At 48.9% G+C, this 19,022-nt stretch overlaps 1 protein-coding gene across 5 annotated transcripts in view; it reads left to right on the forward strand.

The window, feature by feature from the left end:
• The window catches only part of TEP1 (telomerase associated protein 1), a 62,411-nt gene that overhangs the window by 8,975 nt on the left and 34,414 nt on the right, over positions 1–19,022 (forward strand). For all 5 annotated transcript variants that reach the window (XM_035134664.3, XM_035134662.3, XM_060281797.2 and 2 more), the window contains exons 6-21: positions 608–769; positions 889–1,044; positions 2,164–2,250; positions 2,482–2,612; positions 3,169–3,326; positions 3,978–4,087; positions 5,073–5,163; positions 6,047–6,224; positions 6,968–7,187; positions 8,913–9,059; positions 11,105–11,179; positions 14,476–14,597; positions 15,835–15,897; positions 16,212–16,355; positions 17,242–17,418; positions 18,433–18,553. In XM_035134664.3, coding sequence (XP_034990555.3) covers positions 608–769; positions 889–1,044; positions 2,164–2,250; positions 2,482–2,612; positions 3,169–3,326; positions 3,978–4,087; positions 5,073–5,163; positions 6,047–6,224; positions 6,968–7,187; positions 8,913–9,059; positions 11,105–11,179; positions 14,476–14,597; positions 15,835–15,897; positions 16,212–16,355; positions 17,242–17,418; positions 18,433–18,553 — 2,142 coding nt within the window. The remainder of the gene's footprint in view (positions 1–607; positions 770–888; positions 1,045–2,163; positions 2,251–2,481; positions 2,613–3,168; positions 3,327–3,977; positions 4,088–5,072; positions 5,164–6,046; positions 6,225–6,967; positions 7,188–8,912; positions 9,060–11,104; positions 11,180–14,475; positions 14,598–15,834; positions 15,898–16,211; positions 16,356–17,241; positions 17,419–18,432; positions 18,554–19,022) is intronic.

Consider the following 19,022-nt stretch of genomic DNA (forward strand, 5'->3'; position numbering starts at 1 on the left):
GGATCTTCTTTCCTAAGCTCTGGGATGCTGTTCCTTTCCAGAAGCTGCCATTGTCCTTGGCAAATTATCTGGTTGTAACAAATTAAAATAGACTGGTTCTGAAACTCTCTCCAGGTGGGAGGTGGGAACTGGTCCTTGAAAGATCTTGAGCTGCAGAAGGAATGAGGAAATTAAAGGACAGCAAAAAAAGAATCCTCATATCGAATTGTGTCATTTTGCTTTTGTTCCTTCTATCGTGTGATCACAGAGGGCTAGAAACTTGCATCTCCAAAAGCGTGGAATCTGTGCTAAGAGCATTATCTGCATTGGAGCTTTCAGTGCTAACCTGGAATTGCTGGGTGCAGTTGCCTGCCCAACAAAAACGATGGTGCTCTATGTCGGGTTTGGCACAATAGTTATGCTGTTGTCCTTCTTGTGTTTGGAGTTCAACCTACAGAACCCGGGAGGTCTGACAAACACAGGATACAAATGAGGTCCACCTTTCTAGGAAAATGTCTAGACCAGCTGCCTCATCTTTGTGTGGTGGTGTCCTCATATTCACTTCAACATCTCTAGAAACCTCCCTTGACGTACTTTTCTGTGCAATTTCTCTCTCCCTCAATGACAGGTTGCCCTGTACACTCGCCAGGAACTGAATATCCGCAGTACGGCCAATTTTCTCCTGGCGCTCTCTGCCCGCCTTATGCCCTGCCGCCCACATCTGCGACGGTATTTCTGCCACACTGTGCAGCTCCCCTCTGACTGGAAGGAGGTGGCCAAACTCTTTCAGGTAAGGAGAGAACGACCGCACAAAATCCTTTAGCAGAGCGTTCCAGTGGTAATCCAGGATGCAGAACTGTTTCTCACCCTTGTGATCACACGGTGCTATTATTTTTCTCTTGCATGCAGGGCCTAGCAGGGGAAGGAAAAGCTCTGGCTCCAATGCCTTGCTGTCTTCGCGCTGCAATGGCCGATAAGTTCCGGCAGTTCGATGCATACCAATTGGCCAAATACAATAACCGCAAGAGCAAGGGGAAGAAAAAACGTCGCCCAAAACCCAGGAAGGTGGGTCTTTTGATTTCAGAGTTCCTGATCTTCTTTGTGCTTTCCAATATAGGCTAAACATGAGCTGACTTGCTGTGATACCACGGAGTGTTCAAAAACATTTTAATAGTTTGGAGGAAAGTTTCTGCAGCAGAGAATACTCTTAGCGTGAGGGACAGAGTTGGGGGGGGGGGACAGAGCCTGCATCACTGGGCTGAATGGGTTTTGAGCCCAGGGTCAGGAAGTGGCTATAGGGCTAAATATGGGTTTTGCTTTGTTTTGGAAATAACTAGTCTATAGCAGGGGTGGCCAACTCCCAAGAGACTGTGATCTACAGTGGTACCTCGACGTACAAATGCCTCGACTTCTGAAGGTTTCGACTTCTGAAGTCCGCTAATCCGGAAGTATTTTCACCGTATGTGCATTCTGCGCATGCACAGAAGCGGTGCACACGGTTTGCACATGCACAAAGCGCAAAATCACGCTTTGCGCATGCGCAAAATGGGCGCTTTGACTTCTGAAGGTTTCGACTTCCGAAGAGCGCCGTGGAACGGATTGCCTTCGTAAGTCGAGGTACCACTGTACTTACAGAGTTTAAAACTGGCAGTAATCTACCCCCTTTTGGGGGGTTCAGGTCAAAGTTGTTGAGCTTTTTTGGAGAGGAGGAAAGCCCTGTTTTTTGGGGGGGGTGGGGCAAAAAAAGAGAGCTTTTTTAGGGGAGCCAAAGTTGTTGAGCTTCTTTGGGGGAGCCAGTGATCTACCACAGAGGTCCAGAGATCCACCGGTAGAACATGATCTAACTGTTGGATGTGCCTGGTCTATAGCTGCTCCTGTGTAAGATCAGTCATGGGGAAAAAACTTTGTGGAGTGTGACAAACTATTGTGCTGGAAAAATGTACAGAAATGTCTTGTTCCCCTGTACTTTTTTTCTTTTTCTTTTTTTGGGTGGAGACTCCAATCGGGTATTTATCTTTTGCTTTGTGAGCTTTGAGCGCCAGAAACTGTAAAATACAGACCCCATACTTTTCCCTATTGGGGCATATCTGTAGCACCAGGTGTATTTGTGATGTGAAGTTGGCCTAGTAGCCCTGCACCAGTGTTTATCTATGTGGCTAATGCTTGTTCATTTTGTTTCCTCAGCAAGAGCCAAGAGCTTCTGACTGGGAAGAGCATTGGCCTGGTCGGAACAAATTATTTGCAAAAAAAGCCAGATTACTCCAGACAAAGGTAAGACATACCTGGGAGAGCAGAGGAAAGTGTTGTCCTGGGTACCACATTCCTTTCCTAACACTAAAGTCTCTAATTGTGTATAGCTGAGGGCTAGGAAACGCTGAAGTGTTACGTTGAGGTCTCCTGTCTTCAAGGAAAGGGCTGTGGGGAGCCCCTTTCAAAACTTCTCTGAAGACGCAAAGTGGCTTTTGAGATTTCTTAGTCCTCTTGTCAATTGATTCTCACCAGTTTGAAGAGGAGTTGAAAAAAGAAAAGATGCGTCCCGCAGCCCCCAAGGACCTCTTCTCTCTGAAGGCTTTGATACAGCGCCTTCACATCTCTGAGCCGGCCCAGCTTGTTATGAGTCTCCTGGGACGCAGGTGAGGCTTTCCTGCATAGCATTGAATTCCCCCTCCTCCTGGCCAATGGTAGCCTTTCGGATTCTGAACTGTGGAATCTTTCGGGCAGGAGTTTCTTTCCAATTCTATCTGGAGATGCCAGGGGTTGAACTTGTTGACCTTCTGAATGTTAAAAGGGATGCTCTGCCACTGAACTCGGTCGGACCAAAAGGAAGCATGTTGCTTGGACTGGACGGCAGGTTCCGAAGATGGGGCTCTTATAGCGCCTGGTAGGCAGCGATTGGCCCTTGGAGGGGGTCAGCTGATGGAATGCTTCAGCTGGTTGTTGAACTGCATCCTAGATGAGCCCCAGAGCTGTGTCAGGCTTGCAGTGGAAGCAGAGGCATGCATGGCAATTAGAAAATCAACCTTGGTTTGAAAAACCCACCTACCCTGTTAAATTTCATGGTTGAGCTAACAGATCATTTTGCAAGAATTCTAGCAACCAGCACGTACTAGGAGGTGATCCACCTGGGCCATGATTCACCTGTGGGCCCACCCCCGCCCTAAATCTCCTCCTCTTGCTCGAACTCTCCAGGTACCCCTCGGATTTGCCCGCCTTCTCGCGAAGTCGCCTCCCTGGGCCCTGGGACTCCAGCCTTGCTGGCACTCGCATGAGGCTGCCGAAGCCTCAAACCTGGGAGCGGGACCTCAGCCAATTGGGGAACAAGGCCAAGGCCTGGGAAGAGCTGATTGGTAGGTGTGAGAGTGAAGTTGATTTTTGTAGTGGTGGTTTCCCCATCTGCTGAAAAGTGCCGCAATATCCCAGTTCACATCTGTGGCGAGTGAAGAAAACAATTGTTTTGTTCACTGATATGCGTTTCTGTAGCAGTGGGAGAAGCAGGACTCAGTTCAGTTGGGTCTGCTGAGCTGACCAGCTTCATCCGGCTTCCCCCGGACCCTCAGTTGCTTCTGTTCCAGCTGGTCATGATACAGAATTACTTTTGAGAATCAACAGCTGTTTGCTTTATTCCTCTTTGTCTGTTTTTTTTCCTTTTGCTCATCCTTGATTACTTTATATGCTGTTCTGAAAGCCATTTTGGTTGAACAGCAAGGTACAGCTGCTCTAAATAAGCACATTGTGTTCCTCCTTACCATCAGACCACTAGGATTCTGCCTGTAGAATGAGCATGCCTTCCACAATGTGAAAACTTTGGCTTGTTTTCAAAATTGAGGAACCTTCTGATCTGAATCTCGAATGTTAACTAGGCTCTAGGCAGCTTCAGCATGAGTGGGAGGGGATGTGCTGCCTGCAAGCCTCAAAATTATTCTTGTGTTGGTGCAGAGTTCTGGCTTCGGCCCAAAGTTTTGAATCCCTTCCAAGCTTCTTCTGTTGACCTTTCGCAGATGCAGGGAAGCTGCCTTTCATGGCCATGCTGCGGAATCTGCGCAACATCTTACGGGCTGGCGTGAGCGATCGACACCACATGCGGCTGCTGAAGCGCCTGGAGGACAAGGTGAGGCCCTCGTACAGCTTTTATTTATTTGCAACAGCAGCATAAAGGTAAAGGGACCCCTGACCATTAGGTCCAGTCGTGACCGACTCTGGGGTTGCGGTGCTCATCTCGCATTATTGGCCAAGAGAGCCGGCGTACAGCTTCCAGGTCATGTGGTCAGCATGACAAAGCCGCTTCTGGCGAACCAGAGCAGCACATGGAAATGCCGTTTACCTTTCCGCTGTAGCGGTTCCTATTTATCTACTTGCACTTTGACGTGCTTTCGAACTGCTAGGTGGGCAGGAGCTGGGACCAAGCAACGGGAGCTCACCCCGTCGCGGGGATTGGAACCGCCGACTTTCTGATCGGCAAGCCCTAGGCTCTGTGGCTTAACCCACAGTGCCACCCACGTCCCTCAACAGCAGCATAGGAAGGTCAGGGGATTTGCCTCTCTAACCCAGGATTACGGGGTTAAACTCTCCAGGTTCTTTCCTAGAGAGAGGTCACTTGCCACCTGAATCTCAAGGCTCTCATCCTTTTTCTGCTGTGTTTCTAGACACAGGTTTGTGCTTCAGAGCTCTGTGTCTGAGTGCTTTTTCTTACTTTGCCTTGGCCCTTTGACTGGTCTTGTATTGCAACAAGAGCATGGCTTCCATTTGCACCTATGGGAGAAAAGTAAAGTATTTTTTTGGGGGGGGGGAACTGTTGGCACGGCAGCAAAATCTGCCCCTGATGGACAACCTTAATTTCCAGTACCTCGGTTGTAATAGCAACTTTAATGCTCAGTGCATTGATTTAATCCAGGCATAGGCAACCTTGGCTCTCCAGATGCTTAGGAACTACAACTCCCATGATCCCTAGCTAACAGGGCCAGTGGTCAGGGATCATGGGAGTTGTAGTTCCAAAACATCTAGAGAGCCAATGTTGCCTATGCCTGATTTAGTCTGTTCAATTCCCACCCCCACTGCCCTTGCTTCTCCTGCTGACATTTTTCTTCCCCTCCCAGGAATCCGTCATCCGCAGCAGGCAGCTCCCTTTCCGGTTCCTTTCAGCCTTCAAGGTCCTGAAAGATCTGGAAAATGACCTCAGAGAGAAGGGTAAGGCCTGTGCACCACCCAAGATGCACTAGAGGGTCCCACACTCACCTTGAGTGCATTTGCCTGACTGGAATGTGCCTGTGTTGCTACCTCTTGCCTTGCCCAGGAGGTGTATGTGCTTGTGTGTGTGAACATCTGACTTCTGCATGGCTGTCATGTAGCTTGCAGTACAAAAGTAATGGTCCTATCCATTGCTCCTCCCGCTTCTGCCTCTGGCCCCAGGGGCCACTGGCATGTAGGCTCCGTAACAGGGCAGTTCAGCTTTACTTACCAAGCTGTCCGCAATGGAACCCATGGCCTGCACCCTGCCTTGTTGCACTGGTGGGAGAAAGCGAGCCCCAAATTGGATGCCCCTTCAGCCCTTGTGCTGCCTTCCCAAAGCTGGATAAGTGAAGCAGCAGACTCTGGTAGGGGCCTAGAGCCCTCACACCTTCTTCCCAGAGCCTAGCAACTTGCTTATCTGGCTTTTGGAGGGCAGTGCGAGGGCTCTGTGTGTGAAATGTTGGTGAGGGCCGCATTGGACTACTCTGCCCCTTGTGGAGGGGGACTGTCCATCAGCCTGAATAAGGTTCCCCACCCTAGATATGAAATGGATTCATTCACTGCTGGCCTCAGGTGTCGGTGATCTAAAAAACAACAACAGAGGGAAGGTTGATGATGGGGAGGGGGTGTCTATGAAAGTGAGAATGGCAAAAGGGATTGATGGAGTTTGGCTGGGTGACTTTCAAAGCACCTGAGTGAGGTAGTATGGCAGCAGGGGCAGCTAGGTTTTCTGTAGGTGAAACAAATTTGCAGCAGCCTTTGAAGGGAGCCAGGTGGGCTGGGAGTTGCTGGCTGGGATAAACACCTTCCCTCCCCCCTCTCTTTTCCCCCTGCCCTACAGAGACCCCCTTCCCTAGCAACAAGGACATCATCCTAAGGATCGTACAGCGACATGGGCTGAGCATCTCCTACAGGGGGTCATCGCATTCTTGGACACGCCGAAGTCTGCGTGGCTGTCTGGAGATCCCTGTTATCTTCAGTATGGTGAAGCGTGAGAAGAGGAAACTCCTCAAGACCAGGTTAGCGATGGTGCTGGCTGTGTGGTGAGAAGTGAGAGACGGACTGTTCACATCAGACGTGCAAGGAAGCAAGAGGGGAAGTACGTGCTTCCACAAGGAGGCGAAAGTTCACTCTCGCCCAGCATCCTGTTCGGCCAACAGCAGCCAATCAGATGCTTCCGAGACGCTTGGGAATTACAGGAGGGGAGAGTGCCTTTGTGAGTGCCTCTTGGGCTTGCCAACCTAGCAGTTTGAAAGCACGCCAGTGCAAGTAGATAAATAGATACCGCTGCAGGAGGAAGGTAAATGGCATTTCCGTGCGCTCCGGCTTCTGTCACAGTGTTCTGTTGTGCCAGAAGCAGTTTAGTCATGCTGGCCACATGACCCGGAAAGCTGTCTGTGGACAAACTCCGGCTCCCTTGGCTTGAAAGTGAGATGAGCGCCACAACCCTATAGTCGCCTTTGACTGGACTTAACCACCCAGCGGGCATCTGATCAGCCACAGTGAGTACAGGATGCTGGAATAGATGTGGGTGTGAGGTCTGATATAGCAGGGTACTTGGAGAGAAGAGCATTGTGCCATAGCTATTGTCTTTTTATTCAAGGTTGTTTGTATATTCCACCTACTTTTTAAAATAAAAACATAAACACTACATCTCCCTTTGCTGCAAAACACTACAGGGGAGGCTTCCATCATTGCAGCAGTGGCACAGGTGTTGACTGGCATGTGTATATTCATTGGTTCCGTTTGTCTTCCTTTACAGAGAGATTCGCTGCAGCCACGCCCTCCTGCAGCGTTACCAGGAGGCTCTGGAGAAAGCAATCCACATTGCCGTTCGGCACAATCTGCCCCCCATCCCTGGCCGCACCCTCATCCTGATAACAAACTCAGACATGTTTCAGCCCTACGTGAAGGCCCAGGATCTCTGCTGCCCCAGCACCAACAGGCAGGATGACACTGGACAGGCCTCCAAACCGCTTACGGTTTGTTCATTTTAAAAGCAACCTTTCTCTCTGTTTTCCCTTCCCTATTGACTTGTTCCATAATAGGAGCTGCATCAGGGTGAATGGGCTACTTCCTCGCCAACCTTGCTTGGCCCCCACCTGTCTATTTCCTTCCTTACAATCAGTCCAGAGGGTGTCACTGGCTGCCACCTTCTTCCCAAGTTCTCTGTATTGCCCTTGTAGAACTCAGGAGGGAGGGCAAACCTTTAACTAGCTGACTCTGTCATTGGCTTCGGATCCACTGTTGAATTCATTTATATGCCGCTTCTAAGCAGTTTACAAATGTAAAATCAGTCCTAAAACCCATACCTGATTGAAATACATAAAAACAATTCATCAGAGCATTAAAACATCTTTAGTTTAAAATGTGTAAATAAACTAGTTTAAAAGCGTGACAAATCAGGTAAAACAAGAAGGAATCCCAAGTTTGGGCAAGTGCTTGGCTGAACAGGTGTGTCTTCAGCAGCCTGCAGGATGCCAATACTGATGGGGCTTCTTGTACTTCAACTTCCTGCCCTATTAATATGACAACAACCCCACCCATGGCCAGGCGCCTAGCAAGGGAGAAGCGAAGGGGGCGGGTTGCCCCTAGCTCCATTCTGGCTGGCCTCCTCCGCCCGAGCAGGAAGAAGCAGAGCGCACTGGCCGAGCAGAGCAGCAGCGCCAACCCAGACTGTGCAGTCCGTCCTGGCGCGTGTGTTGTGACATCACAACGCATGCACGCTGCGGAGCTACGCCCCGGCCCCAGGGGGTGACGCCCCGGGCAGCCAAGTGGCACCGTTCGCCACTGCCCATGCCCCCGCTTTACAACCAGCAAAATGTACCAGTTGTTTGCAGGAACTGTATGTTTGATTCATTTAATCTTCAACTTTTTATTATTTTAGTATTTGTACCCCCTCTGTTTGACTTAAAAATAAATGCAGATGCTGGCTTACAACCTAATTTTTAAAACAGCTGTCAACCTCAGTTGTTAAGTTTGCACTTTTTGTTGTTGTTAATCAATAAAAGTAAATAATAATAATAATAATAATAATAAATGAAACACCTGCTGTAGAGGAAAAGGTAACATTGGATGATGAGTAATAAAATCCTCTAGTCAGTAAAAGAGAAATTTCAGCTTGGTAGGCCGAAAATCTTCTTATTTTTCACACAACACCAGCTCAGATGCGAGTTTCTGCAGCAAGATGGTTCCTGCCATTCCCTTAGTTTTAAAACCTGTGTCTGGAAATTGCAAGATAATAACATGTAAAACAGCCTCCTGAAATTTCTTCCTGGGAAATCCACTGGTGATTTGAGCTTGCCTCTGGCAGATATAGTTATATCTAGGATAATTGAGGATTGCTTCCAGACTGCAGCTGTTTTTAGGTGGGATTCAGTCATGTGCAATTAAAGTAGCTTTGGACTCTTGCTGACCTGCTTGGCTCCCCTTACCCCTCCCCGAAATCCTTGTGTGACAAGGGAAGTATGGAATAAGTGCTCCTTAGTTGCTTGACAAGACATCGTCTAAACTCCCCAGAATCAAATCGGTGTGGATGCTCAGTGAATAGATCTTCTGGAAGCGGCTTGGCTCTTTCCACATTAGAGCCAAACAAAGATTGGGCATGTTGAGGCGACTGCTTCTCTAGCCATAAGGGTGGCCTTCAAAGGGACTGGAGCTTTGCATACGTATTTTTTTAAAGGAAAGACTTGCTGTCTCTCCTCTAGAAGCTGGATGTGGCCAAACTGTTAGGCTCCATGGTGCATTTTGCGTCGGAGGAAGCCCAGATTCTCTTCAGCCACGAAGGACAAGAATTCAGGCCTGCTGCCATGATGGGCTCTGTGCTGACGGATGTGCAAACTCTGCGGGATTTGGTAAGACCTGGAATTGGGGTCTGTGTGGAATTCGTTTTCCTGGTCCAAGGGTGTGACTTATTCCTCTTCCTTCCCCCTGCCCCGGGCAGGTTCTGAATCATAACAGATGAGGAAGATAGGAAGCAGAGTCAGCCCATTGATCCACCTGCTGATTGGCAGATATAGTTCAGAGAGGGCTATCTCCTAATTCTTCTGGGAGAGCCCAGGGTGGAACCTGGGACCTTCTGCATGCCAAGCAGGTGTTCTGCCACTGAGCTGCTGCCGGCTCATGCCAAATAGGATTAAGCAAATAATGATATGGGAGAGAATCAGTCACATCTCCCTAGCCCTTTCCATACTTACCTGGCATTTTCAGCTTATTAAGGGCATGTTCTTTGCGAACTTTGCAACCCAGATCACAAGGGATAAATTTAAAATGGAGCTGAGTTCTGAGCTTGCAAAGAGGAAGTGTTCCATTTTTTTTTTTTAAAGGAGGGGTTACAAACTCCTGTTACAGCTTCCCTTTTTCGTTGTTTTGTTTCTCACCCCCTGGGCAAAATGCCACCACCTGAACAACATTTAAAAAAGAAAAAATAGACGCAAATTAGCTGAGAAAGAGGGCAGTGTCTCTCTCTGTCTGTGTGTGCCCGTACACCTGTTTTTTGTTTCGGACACGCCGACTGCTTTCATGCAGTGTGTGAAAGGTTGGCCAAGGGTGACCCTCTGACACAACGGAAAGTTTAGTCAACTCTTCTCCCCCCCCTTTTCTTCCCCAACCTTATACTATCTACAACATTAATGTCTCACATTGAATGTGCTTGATATGTAGAAAAGGAACTATGACCTGAAAATAGAGACAAAACCACTTCCGCGCCTGCGTCGGAAGTGGTGTTGTGAGCGTCATGACCCGAACACATGCGCAGGGGGTGAGAGCTCAGCCCCTGAGCGATTGGAGGGTTCCTGCCTGCATCAGTAGAGGGCCGACCAATCTGGTCAGCCGGGGGGGGGGCATGTCCTGCTTTCTATAAGCAGGCATAGGGCGGGAACCCGCTCTCTTTCTCCCTGCTCACCAGCTGCATCGATTCACCTGCCCACCCACCCTTTAGGCTAGCTTTGACCTTGCTATGAACTGGTCGCCTTGGTTGGCCAGGGGGCCTGGTAGGACTTTTCCCACTTGGGCTAGCCAAGGGGTTTTTTCACCTACCTCATAACAATTCGTCACAACTATTGGTTTTGGCGGTAGGCATTGGAAATTGCGTTAGAACTGAGGAGGGCAGGTAGTGCCATCACCTGCCCTGCAAATGGAGGAGTATTCCGTTAAAGGATTCCGGGGGCGTGGTCTGGTCCGAAACCTAGGGAGGTTAGGGCCATAAGGCACGCCCCTAACAGTGATCACAGGAGGAGTTTTGGTTGATGTACATCACTGGGGCTCCTTACTGGTGGTTAACTCTTCCCGGACTTCCAACACACAGGTTGGAGTCGGACGTAGATGGTTAGGGTCCAATGCCTAAGCCAATACCGCTCGACATCCGTAACCAATAAAGTTGTGGCCTTTTCGCCCATTTTAATCTATCACATGTGTCAAGTGTCTTCATTTTTATTGGGAGGGAGGGACACAATGCACGTACTTTTAAATCATTTTTTTTAAAAAATGTGCACAGGAGCCCTCAAAAAGCACTCTGTCTGTGCTGGTTTTGCAATGTATGTTTTTATCCCCCCCCCTCCCAAATTATACAACAACATGGGAGTTTAGGGCTTGCAGTGTTTCCTGTGTGTGAGTCTTTTTCAATTTGGTTTCCCTTTTCTCACAAGAAAGGCTTGCCCGCTGCTCTAGGCCAAACAGGCCTTGCCTCAGGATCCCAAGAAGCTACGCTGAACACTGAGCTCCGGACCATTATTCCATCTAGCTCAGGTTGTCCACAGTAGTGACTGGCAACAGCTCTCTAGGATTTCAGATGGGGGGAGGGCGGGTCTCTCTCCCAACCCTACCCAGAGATGCTGAAGCTTGAATCTGGGGCTTTCTGCACCGAACTCACTGTGCCTGTCTTGTTTGCTTCCACCTCTAGGGTGAATACTACACCTACGAAGAGGATCACAGAGTCAGAGACGTCATCATGGACCTCATCGCTCGCCGCCAAATGGTGAGTCTCTGGGCTTGCACTGTGGATGAATTAATGGACCACAGCCTCTTTATTTGGGTGGCTACCTTAAGAATGAAAGGAAGGGGTTAGCTACCGTGTTTCTCATATTTTAAGACATGTCTTATATTAATTTTAACTCAAGAAAATAAGCCTATGGCTTATTTTCGGGGGTGTCTTATTTTTTGCTGAGCCCCGACTGAGCGGGAACCAGCAAAGGCAGCAGCCCGCCGCCGACTTGGAGCTCGAGCCGGCAAAGGCAGCAGCGCACGCTCCGTTGGAGCTCGGCAAAACTACCCCGCCCCGCCCCTCGTTGGCTACTTGTTGCGTGTCTGTTTTACTGTTTAACTTTTACCGTAGTAAAATAACAGCTCTCAGCCTTCCTGACGTGTTCAGAGTGGGGGGAGGACTTCACCGCCCCATGGACCTAGTACCCCCCCAGGGGAAAAAACCAACGGAGGAGTTTTCCCCTCACAGAAAAGGGCGGGAAAGAAGAGACTTATCCAGAAGAGGTTGAATTATCCAGAAGAGGTTGTTGGCCTCCGCTCCGGGCGCCGGCTCAGAAGAGAAGGAGCGAGGCTGGCGCCGCAACTGCTCGGGCCCCAAAGAAGGGCTGTGCCTTTCTTGAATGACAGCGAGGGCAGCCCCCAAGAGCCCGGCAGCTAAGCGCAGCATTTTCCACCAGCTCGCTGTCATCCATGCGAGCGCAAACTTCTGCCGGTCCCTGCTGGGACGAAGCGCGGCTGGGAAAGCCGTCCGCTTCAGCCTCGGCCCACTTGAAGGGTAGGGCAAAGCGCGCGCTCAGGTCCCTGACTGAGCGGGAACCAGCAAAGGCAGCAGCCCGCCGCCGGCAGGAACTCCAACAGAGCGCGCGCTTTGCCGAGCTCCATGCCGGCGGCGGGCTGCTGCCTTTGCTGGTTCCCACCAGTCGGGGCTCCACAAAGCGCGCGCTTTGCCGGCCCCGACTGAGCGGGAACCAGCAAAGGCAGCAGCCCGCCGCCGGCATGGAGCTCCAACAGAGCGCGCGCTTTGCCGAGCTCCAAGCCGCCGGCGGGCTGCTGCTTTTCCTGGTTTCCGCCAGTCGGGGCTCCGCAAAGCGCGCGCTTTGCCGAGCCCCGACTGAGCGGGAACCAGCAAAGGCAGCAGCCCGCCGCCGGCATGGAGCTCCAACAGAGCGCGCGCTTTGCCGAGCTCCAAGCCGGCGGCGGGCTGCTGCTTTTGCTGGTTACCGCCAGTCGGGGCTCCGCAAAGCGCGCGCTGCTGCCCTTGCCGGGTCCCGCTGGGTTGGGACTTGGCACTGATAGTTTTATGAGGTTATATCCACGTCTTCAGTCCCTCTTCTGCCCCAACTGGGCTAACAGGACGACTGGAGCACCTCCTGCTTCAATAAACAATGGATGTGCGGCAGAGGTTTTTAATCCTCTTTATTATTTCAAGCTATTTACAAAATATATACATAGGCTGATACAAACAGCTCTCACTACAAACACACAGCATAACAGAGAGCCAGAATACTCACAACAGCTACAGAGCAATATAGCAATACCACGCCTTACTAAATTAGCTGAGTCAGGAAGGCAATTGAGTGAAGGAACAGTTCCCGCCCACTTCTCTCTCTGGAGACTTTCTGATTCTCACATTGGGAGGGGTGAAAATGCTAACAGGCACGGCGTGCCCTGCCATACCGTACCAGCATGTCTTATTTTCGGGGTATGCCTTATATTTCGCCAGATCTTGAAAATCCTGCCATGCCTTATTTTTTAGGGATGCCTTAAAATATGAGAAACATGGTAATTGATTTGAATTTGAGTACGACTCAATAAAGCACTCCTTCATTTCCTTTTTAAGCGGTACTTATATTTGTTACATCGGGACCCAGGTGGCGCTGTGAGTTAAACCACTGAGCCTAGGGCTTGCTGATCAGAAGGTCAGCGGTTCGAATCCCTGTGATGGGGTGAGCTCCCATTGCTCAGTCCCAGCTCTTGCCAACCTAGCAGTGCGAAAGCACGTCAAAATGCAAGTAGATAAATAGGAACCGCTCCAGTGGGAAGGTAAACGGCGTTTCCGTGTGCTGTTCTGGTTCGCCAGAAGCGGCTTTGTCATGCTGGCCACATGACCTGGAAGCTATACGCCGGCTCCCTCGGCCAATAAGACGAGCGCGCAACCCCAGAGTCGGTCACGACTGGACCTAATCGTCAGGGGTCCCTTTACCTTCCCTTTTTATATTTGTTACAGCAAACACAGTGTTGGAATTCGTTTATTTCAAATGAGTATATGCCGCCTTTCAGAGCGAAAATCCCTGAAAGGTGACGCACATTGAGACCGTAATGCACAGTATCTCTTCCAGGCAACAATACAAAGCTTTTAGTATTGCCAGCAAATGAATCTTCTTGGATGGAGCCTGCCATTTGCAATTTTTATAACATATATAATAAAACATGTGCCCACTTTAATGAAGGGTGCCTTTTAAATGATTGCGTCTGAAGCTACCTTGTACCACACCAGACATTAGTGTGTGCTTTTAGTGCCAGGTGAAGACCCATTTATTGACCTTGGCATTTAAAAATAATTTGGGATCCTCTTCATATCAGGACTTACATTTCTCTCTGTGGGTTAAAAAAAGCGTTACACTTCCGTTTATTGATCAAATTTATATCCTTCCTTCGAAAGGAGGAGCCCCTTTTGGGTTTTGTTTTTTTTGCATTTTAAAGCTCTGCTTTTTTCTTCTGTCACTTGTGATGTGCCCAGAGAACTATGTTGTTGGCAGCCTGTATAAATGGTAGAAGGTGGGGGCTCTAAAGATTTATGAACAGTTTTGAGAGGGCAGCCCACCTCTGACTTAAGGAATGATGAGGCCAAACAGCAACAGCCATTGCCCTTGTGCATGCAGTGAGCCTCCTCAAGGCTGTCCTCTTTTGGAAGCAGCGTGCCGGGCTGTACAATGATGACCCTTTGGGCAGTGACAGCGAGGGGGTGGTGTGGCCCTGATGCAAGCAATGAACCATAGAGGATGCTATTCTAGGGTAGCGTTAGGCAGATCTGTGAATCTCCTTTGGGAACAGAGAGCCTCGGTCTGGGGGTCCCAACTCCTCCGAGCTTTCCATGGTTTTGCAGAGCGCAGCTGCTGAATGATTTAATTTCAGTTCACCAGTGAACGCTGCCGGTTAATGGGGAAGGCCCTGTGAGGATTAGCCATGCGCTCAGGAGATTAACATTTGCTTTGGGCTTCTGGTTGAGGGTCCTGTTTTCCTGCAAGTCCCTGACTCCTGCTTGCTTGCTTCTCACTTCTCCCACGCCAGGTGGACAGAATTCTTCTTCTGAGCGCTGAGCCCCACGTCCCGCTCCTTGGCTCTGCCCTTTGGCTGTATCGCCACCATGTGTCCCCAGACTGCCTCTTTGTCAATGTCTGTGCGAATGCAGCGTAAGTAGGGGAGAAGTCGCAGGGACTAGGGAAGCTGCCTTATACTGAACAGGTGCATAGAATCAATCGTAGAACTGTAGGGTTAGAGGGGGGGGGCTCAAGGATTGACCAGTTCAATTCCTACCCGCTGCAATGCAGGAATCTCAACATGTGGTTCCCCCATCCATTTTGAAACCATAACGCATCCTGCTTAGCTTTGGAAGTCTGTTTCAGCTATTAGTCTTTCCCAATCCCATCCACTTAATCCAGTGCTTTTGGGAAGACTGATAGCAACACGTTCTTAAGTAAATGTATCCAAGTTCTTCATGTGCGTTACTGGCCAATAGGAGCTTTCCCCCCAATATAGCTGTCTCTCCCCCCCCCCCACCACCACATGCCCTGCCTTGGTAGAGAGAGCTACAACCCTTCTTTGAAGATAATTATTATATATTTACCTTTACCATGGCTTTTTCCCTGACGGGACTCAAGACAGCTTACAAGAACTGCTAAAAACTTAGAAAAACCAGTCATTTTTAATTGTATCATTTCATTCAATTAATCAATCAGTCATTTCATTCTATCACTGTTTAATTGTATCTTAAACTATTTGTTAACTCATTAAGTCATCTATTGAAATATTTTCTGCCCTTATTTAGTAGGCAGCTCCCCATTGATATACTGTTTTTTTTCATGTATAACACACCCCTGTGTATAACACAACCCCTATTTTGGGGAGCTCAAAATTGAGGAAATGGGGGAAGATTGCCCAGAGTTATTGAGCTTTTTTGGGGAGAGATTGCCCACAGTTATTGAGCTTTTTTGGGGGGGGGCTGACAATTGCTCACCCGCCAAACCACCGCTGCCAATCGCATGCATCCACGAAGCCAGCAGCCAACAATCGCACGACCGGCTGCCGCAGCAGCAAGTCACAAACAGACCTTGCCGCAGCCATCATTCCCCCCCCTCCAAACGCCACTGACAATCTCCTGCTCGAGGCACCCACCAATCACCCGTCCCATCCCAGCACTATATGTGTATAAGACGATCCCAAATGTTTAGCATTTCCCCCCAATAAAATAACCTCGTCTTATACACGGAAATATACGTTACTTGCATTTCCCACTTTTATTTTTATTTTTTATAGCTCTACCTGGGTTTGGAGCATTAGAGAGAGTGGGGGGAAAGCATGGGGGGGTGTCTGGTGAAACATACCCCATAAACTTTACTGAGTACTGTTCCTTCCCCTATCCAATTTTAGGAGTTCAAGTACTTCCGGTTCCAGGAATGTTGTGATAAGCGGGTTCAATGAGCAAGTGCTCAGGTGAGTCTCAGAACTGAGCAAATGCATGGGAAGCAGATGCAGAAGAACTGCTGGTTGGCATGACACTATTTACCAATGTGTATTTACATCTTTGTTCCTTTGGATAGACGAGGATTAATTCTGCAAATGGTTGCTGAAAGCCAGAAAAGGATTTTTAAAAAGTGTGTTTTTATGAGCGTTGATGGCTGGTGGCTACTAGCAGTTCGGCATGCAGCCAGCCATGGAAACAGAAACCTGAGAAGCACCTTGTTTATTCTGGTGTTTGTTTTTTTGCATTTTGTGCTGGGTTGATAACCCCTTTCTGTATTTTGCAGGTTTATGGCCGAATGTGGCAACTCCCGGTTCCTAGAGCATGTTGGGAAGGCCGATGAGATCCATGGCCTGCCCAAGAAGCGAAAGGCAGCAGCGGCAGAGGTGGAAACCAGGGTTGCCTCCTTGATACCAGCCCCCAAGAGCAGGTGACTGTGAACTGAATTTTATGAGAGATGACTTGGGTTGCCCTACACATGGAGCTTCGTAAAATTTATATACTGCTTGATTGTAAAAACAATAACAACCTCGAAGCAATTCACAGAAGGAATAGCAGGTTAAAAACAACTACAGTGGTGCCTCGACTTACAAATTTAATCTGTTCTGAAGGAACCTTCATAGGTCGAAAAATTCGTAAGTCGAAAAGCGCCATTGGAAACGCGATTTCCCATAGGAATGCATTGGAAACTGAAAAATTCGTAAGTCGAAAAAAAACCTATCTAAAACCGCCACAGTTTCCGTTCGGATGTCAAGAAATTCGTAAGCGTGCCGCCATTTGCCCCATTCGTAAGTCGAAAAATTCGGTTGTCGAGTCGTTCGTAAGTTGAGGTACCACTGTATTTAAAACATCAAAAAATTTTTTTTAATCAACAATAAGTTAAAATCCACATCAAAACACCAATCCACATTCGACAAACTGAATAGGCTAAACAAAAATGTGTTTATCAGGCAGCAAAAACAGTACAGTCGTACCTTGGTTTTTGAGCAGCTTAGTTCTTGAATGTTTTGGCTTCCGAACACCACAAACCCGGAAGTGACTGGTTTGTGAACTCTTTTTGGAAGCCGAAAGTCCAACGAGGCTTCCATGACTTCCGATTGGCTGCAAGAGCTTCCTGCAGCCAATCAGAAGCCACACCTTGGTTCCCAGACGTTTTGAAAGTCAAATGGATGTATGGAACGGATTCTGCTCGACTTCCAAGATATGACTGTACAGTGAAGGCACCTGCCTGATCAAAATGGCCGAGTGAGCACATGTGGTGCTGAGACCTCTCAGGGTTATGACTTCTTTTGTATCCTGCATCATTTCCCTTGTAGGTGGCGCTCCGTCAGGATTTTTGTCTCCTCCACCTTCCGGGACATGCACGGCGAACGGGACCTGCTGATCCGCTCCGTCTTCCCTGAGCTACGAGCCCGGGCAGCCCAGTTCTGCCTGGCGATAGAGGACATCGACCTCCGCTGGGGGATCACTGAGCACGAGAGCCAGCAGAACAAGTATGAGGAGAGGAGGGGAAAGACCAGGGTTATTGGGGGTGCTCCAAACTTCCTCAGTTCTGCATACCAAAGTCAACTAGTCTGATAGTTGAATTTTAGTTTAGCTCAGCACCCTTTTACTACACTTGGAGGGTAGTAGCCTAGCTTACAGGGTAGAGGGCAGGCCATGTGGCCCATCCACAGTTCTGCTCCTCCAGTCCTTCTTTGCTACTGCCTGAGGCAGCTGCATCACTTTGCCTAATGTTTGGGCTGGAGCCTGATGCCCACAATTGCCACCCCCAGTCTCATATCTGTAATTTCTCTTGTGCAGTTCGGGGGGGGGGGATCTTTTCGAATTTGTTCTTTGGAAAAGTGACATGGGAAGCTGCCTTATAATTAGCCACACCTTTGGTCCTCTAGCTTAGTACTGTCTACACTGACTGGCAGCAGCTCTCCAGGGTTTGGGGCAGGAAGTCTCTCCCAGCCCCACCTGGAGATGCCGGGGGTTGAACTTGGGCCCTTCTGCATACAAAACAGATGCCCTACCACTGAACTGTGGGTTCTAATGTGCAACAGCCAGTGTGGTGTAGTGGTTAAGAGCGGTAGACTCGTAATCTGGGGAACCGGGTTCGTGTCTCCACTCCTCCACATGCAGCTGCTGGGTGACCTTGGGCTAGTCACACTTCTCTGAAGTCTCTCAGCCCCACCCACCTCACAGGGTGTTTGTTGTGGGGGAGGAGGGGAAAGGAGATTGTTAGCCGCTTTGAGACTCCTTCGGGTAGTGATAAAGCGGGATATCAAATCCAAACTCTTCTTCTTCTTCTTCTTTCCCCTATTGACTTGAGTGAATAAAGAAAACACAGCATCAAAAGTTTCTGTGCGTCGGAAGCAAGGCATTATGGGAGTTCTGTCAGAACACCTTGACCTGTTTTTCTTCCCCGTGTAACTTGTCTCCTATAAATGCATTTAGGAAGGTGGTGGTGGGATTGGAGGTTCAGCAGACAGATGTTCTAAAGGTTCATCATCTCTCTCTAGGCAGCTGGAGCTCTGCTTGTCAGAAGTCTGTCGGAGTCAGCTGTTCATTGGGATCCTTGGGGAGCGATATGGCCACGTCCCTACGGAGTATTCCTTGCCAGATGAACCCCATTTTGAGTGGGTGAGTGAAGAGACACTGAGTTTGCCATTTCTAGTGCTGCTCCGTTGCACTTAGGGCCCAGGAGGAAGCATCCTTTCCCAAACAAAACGGGCACAGTCTGGTTAGCAGTTTTCTCCTTTTCCTACACAAGATATATATATATATATAAAATCTGCTCGCCACATGAGCAGCATTCTGGTATGTGCATTTCTGTTCCCAAAGGGTTTTCCCAGCATAGCTCACAGATCTGTGAAAAGAATGCACTCCCTATTCTTAGCCTTGCGATCTTAAAAAAAGGCATGGCACAGAAAGAAAACTAATTGGGAGAGGGAGAAGGAATCACCGTATTGCATGCACACGAAAGCTCATACCAAAATAAAAACTTAGTTGGTCTTTAAGGTGCTACTGAAGGAATTTTTTTATTTGAACTTCAAGGGGAAGAGGATGTGATGAGAACTGACATTAAAAGAGCAAGAATGCAGTCAAAGAG

Source organism: Zootoca vivipara, chromosome 12 (assembly GCF_965207765.1).
Source record: "Zootoca vivipara chromosome 12, rZooViv2.hap1.1, whole genome shotgun sequence".
Taxonomy (NCBI): domain Eukaryota; kingdom Metazoa; phylum Chordata; class Lepidosauria; order Squamata; family Lacertidae; genus Zootoca; species Zootoca vivipara.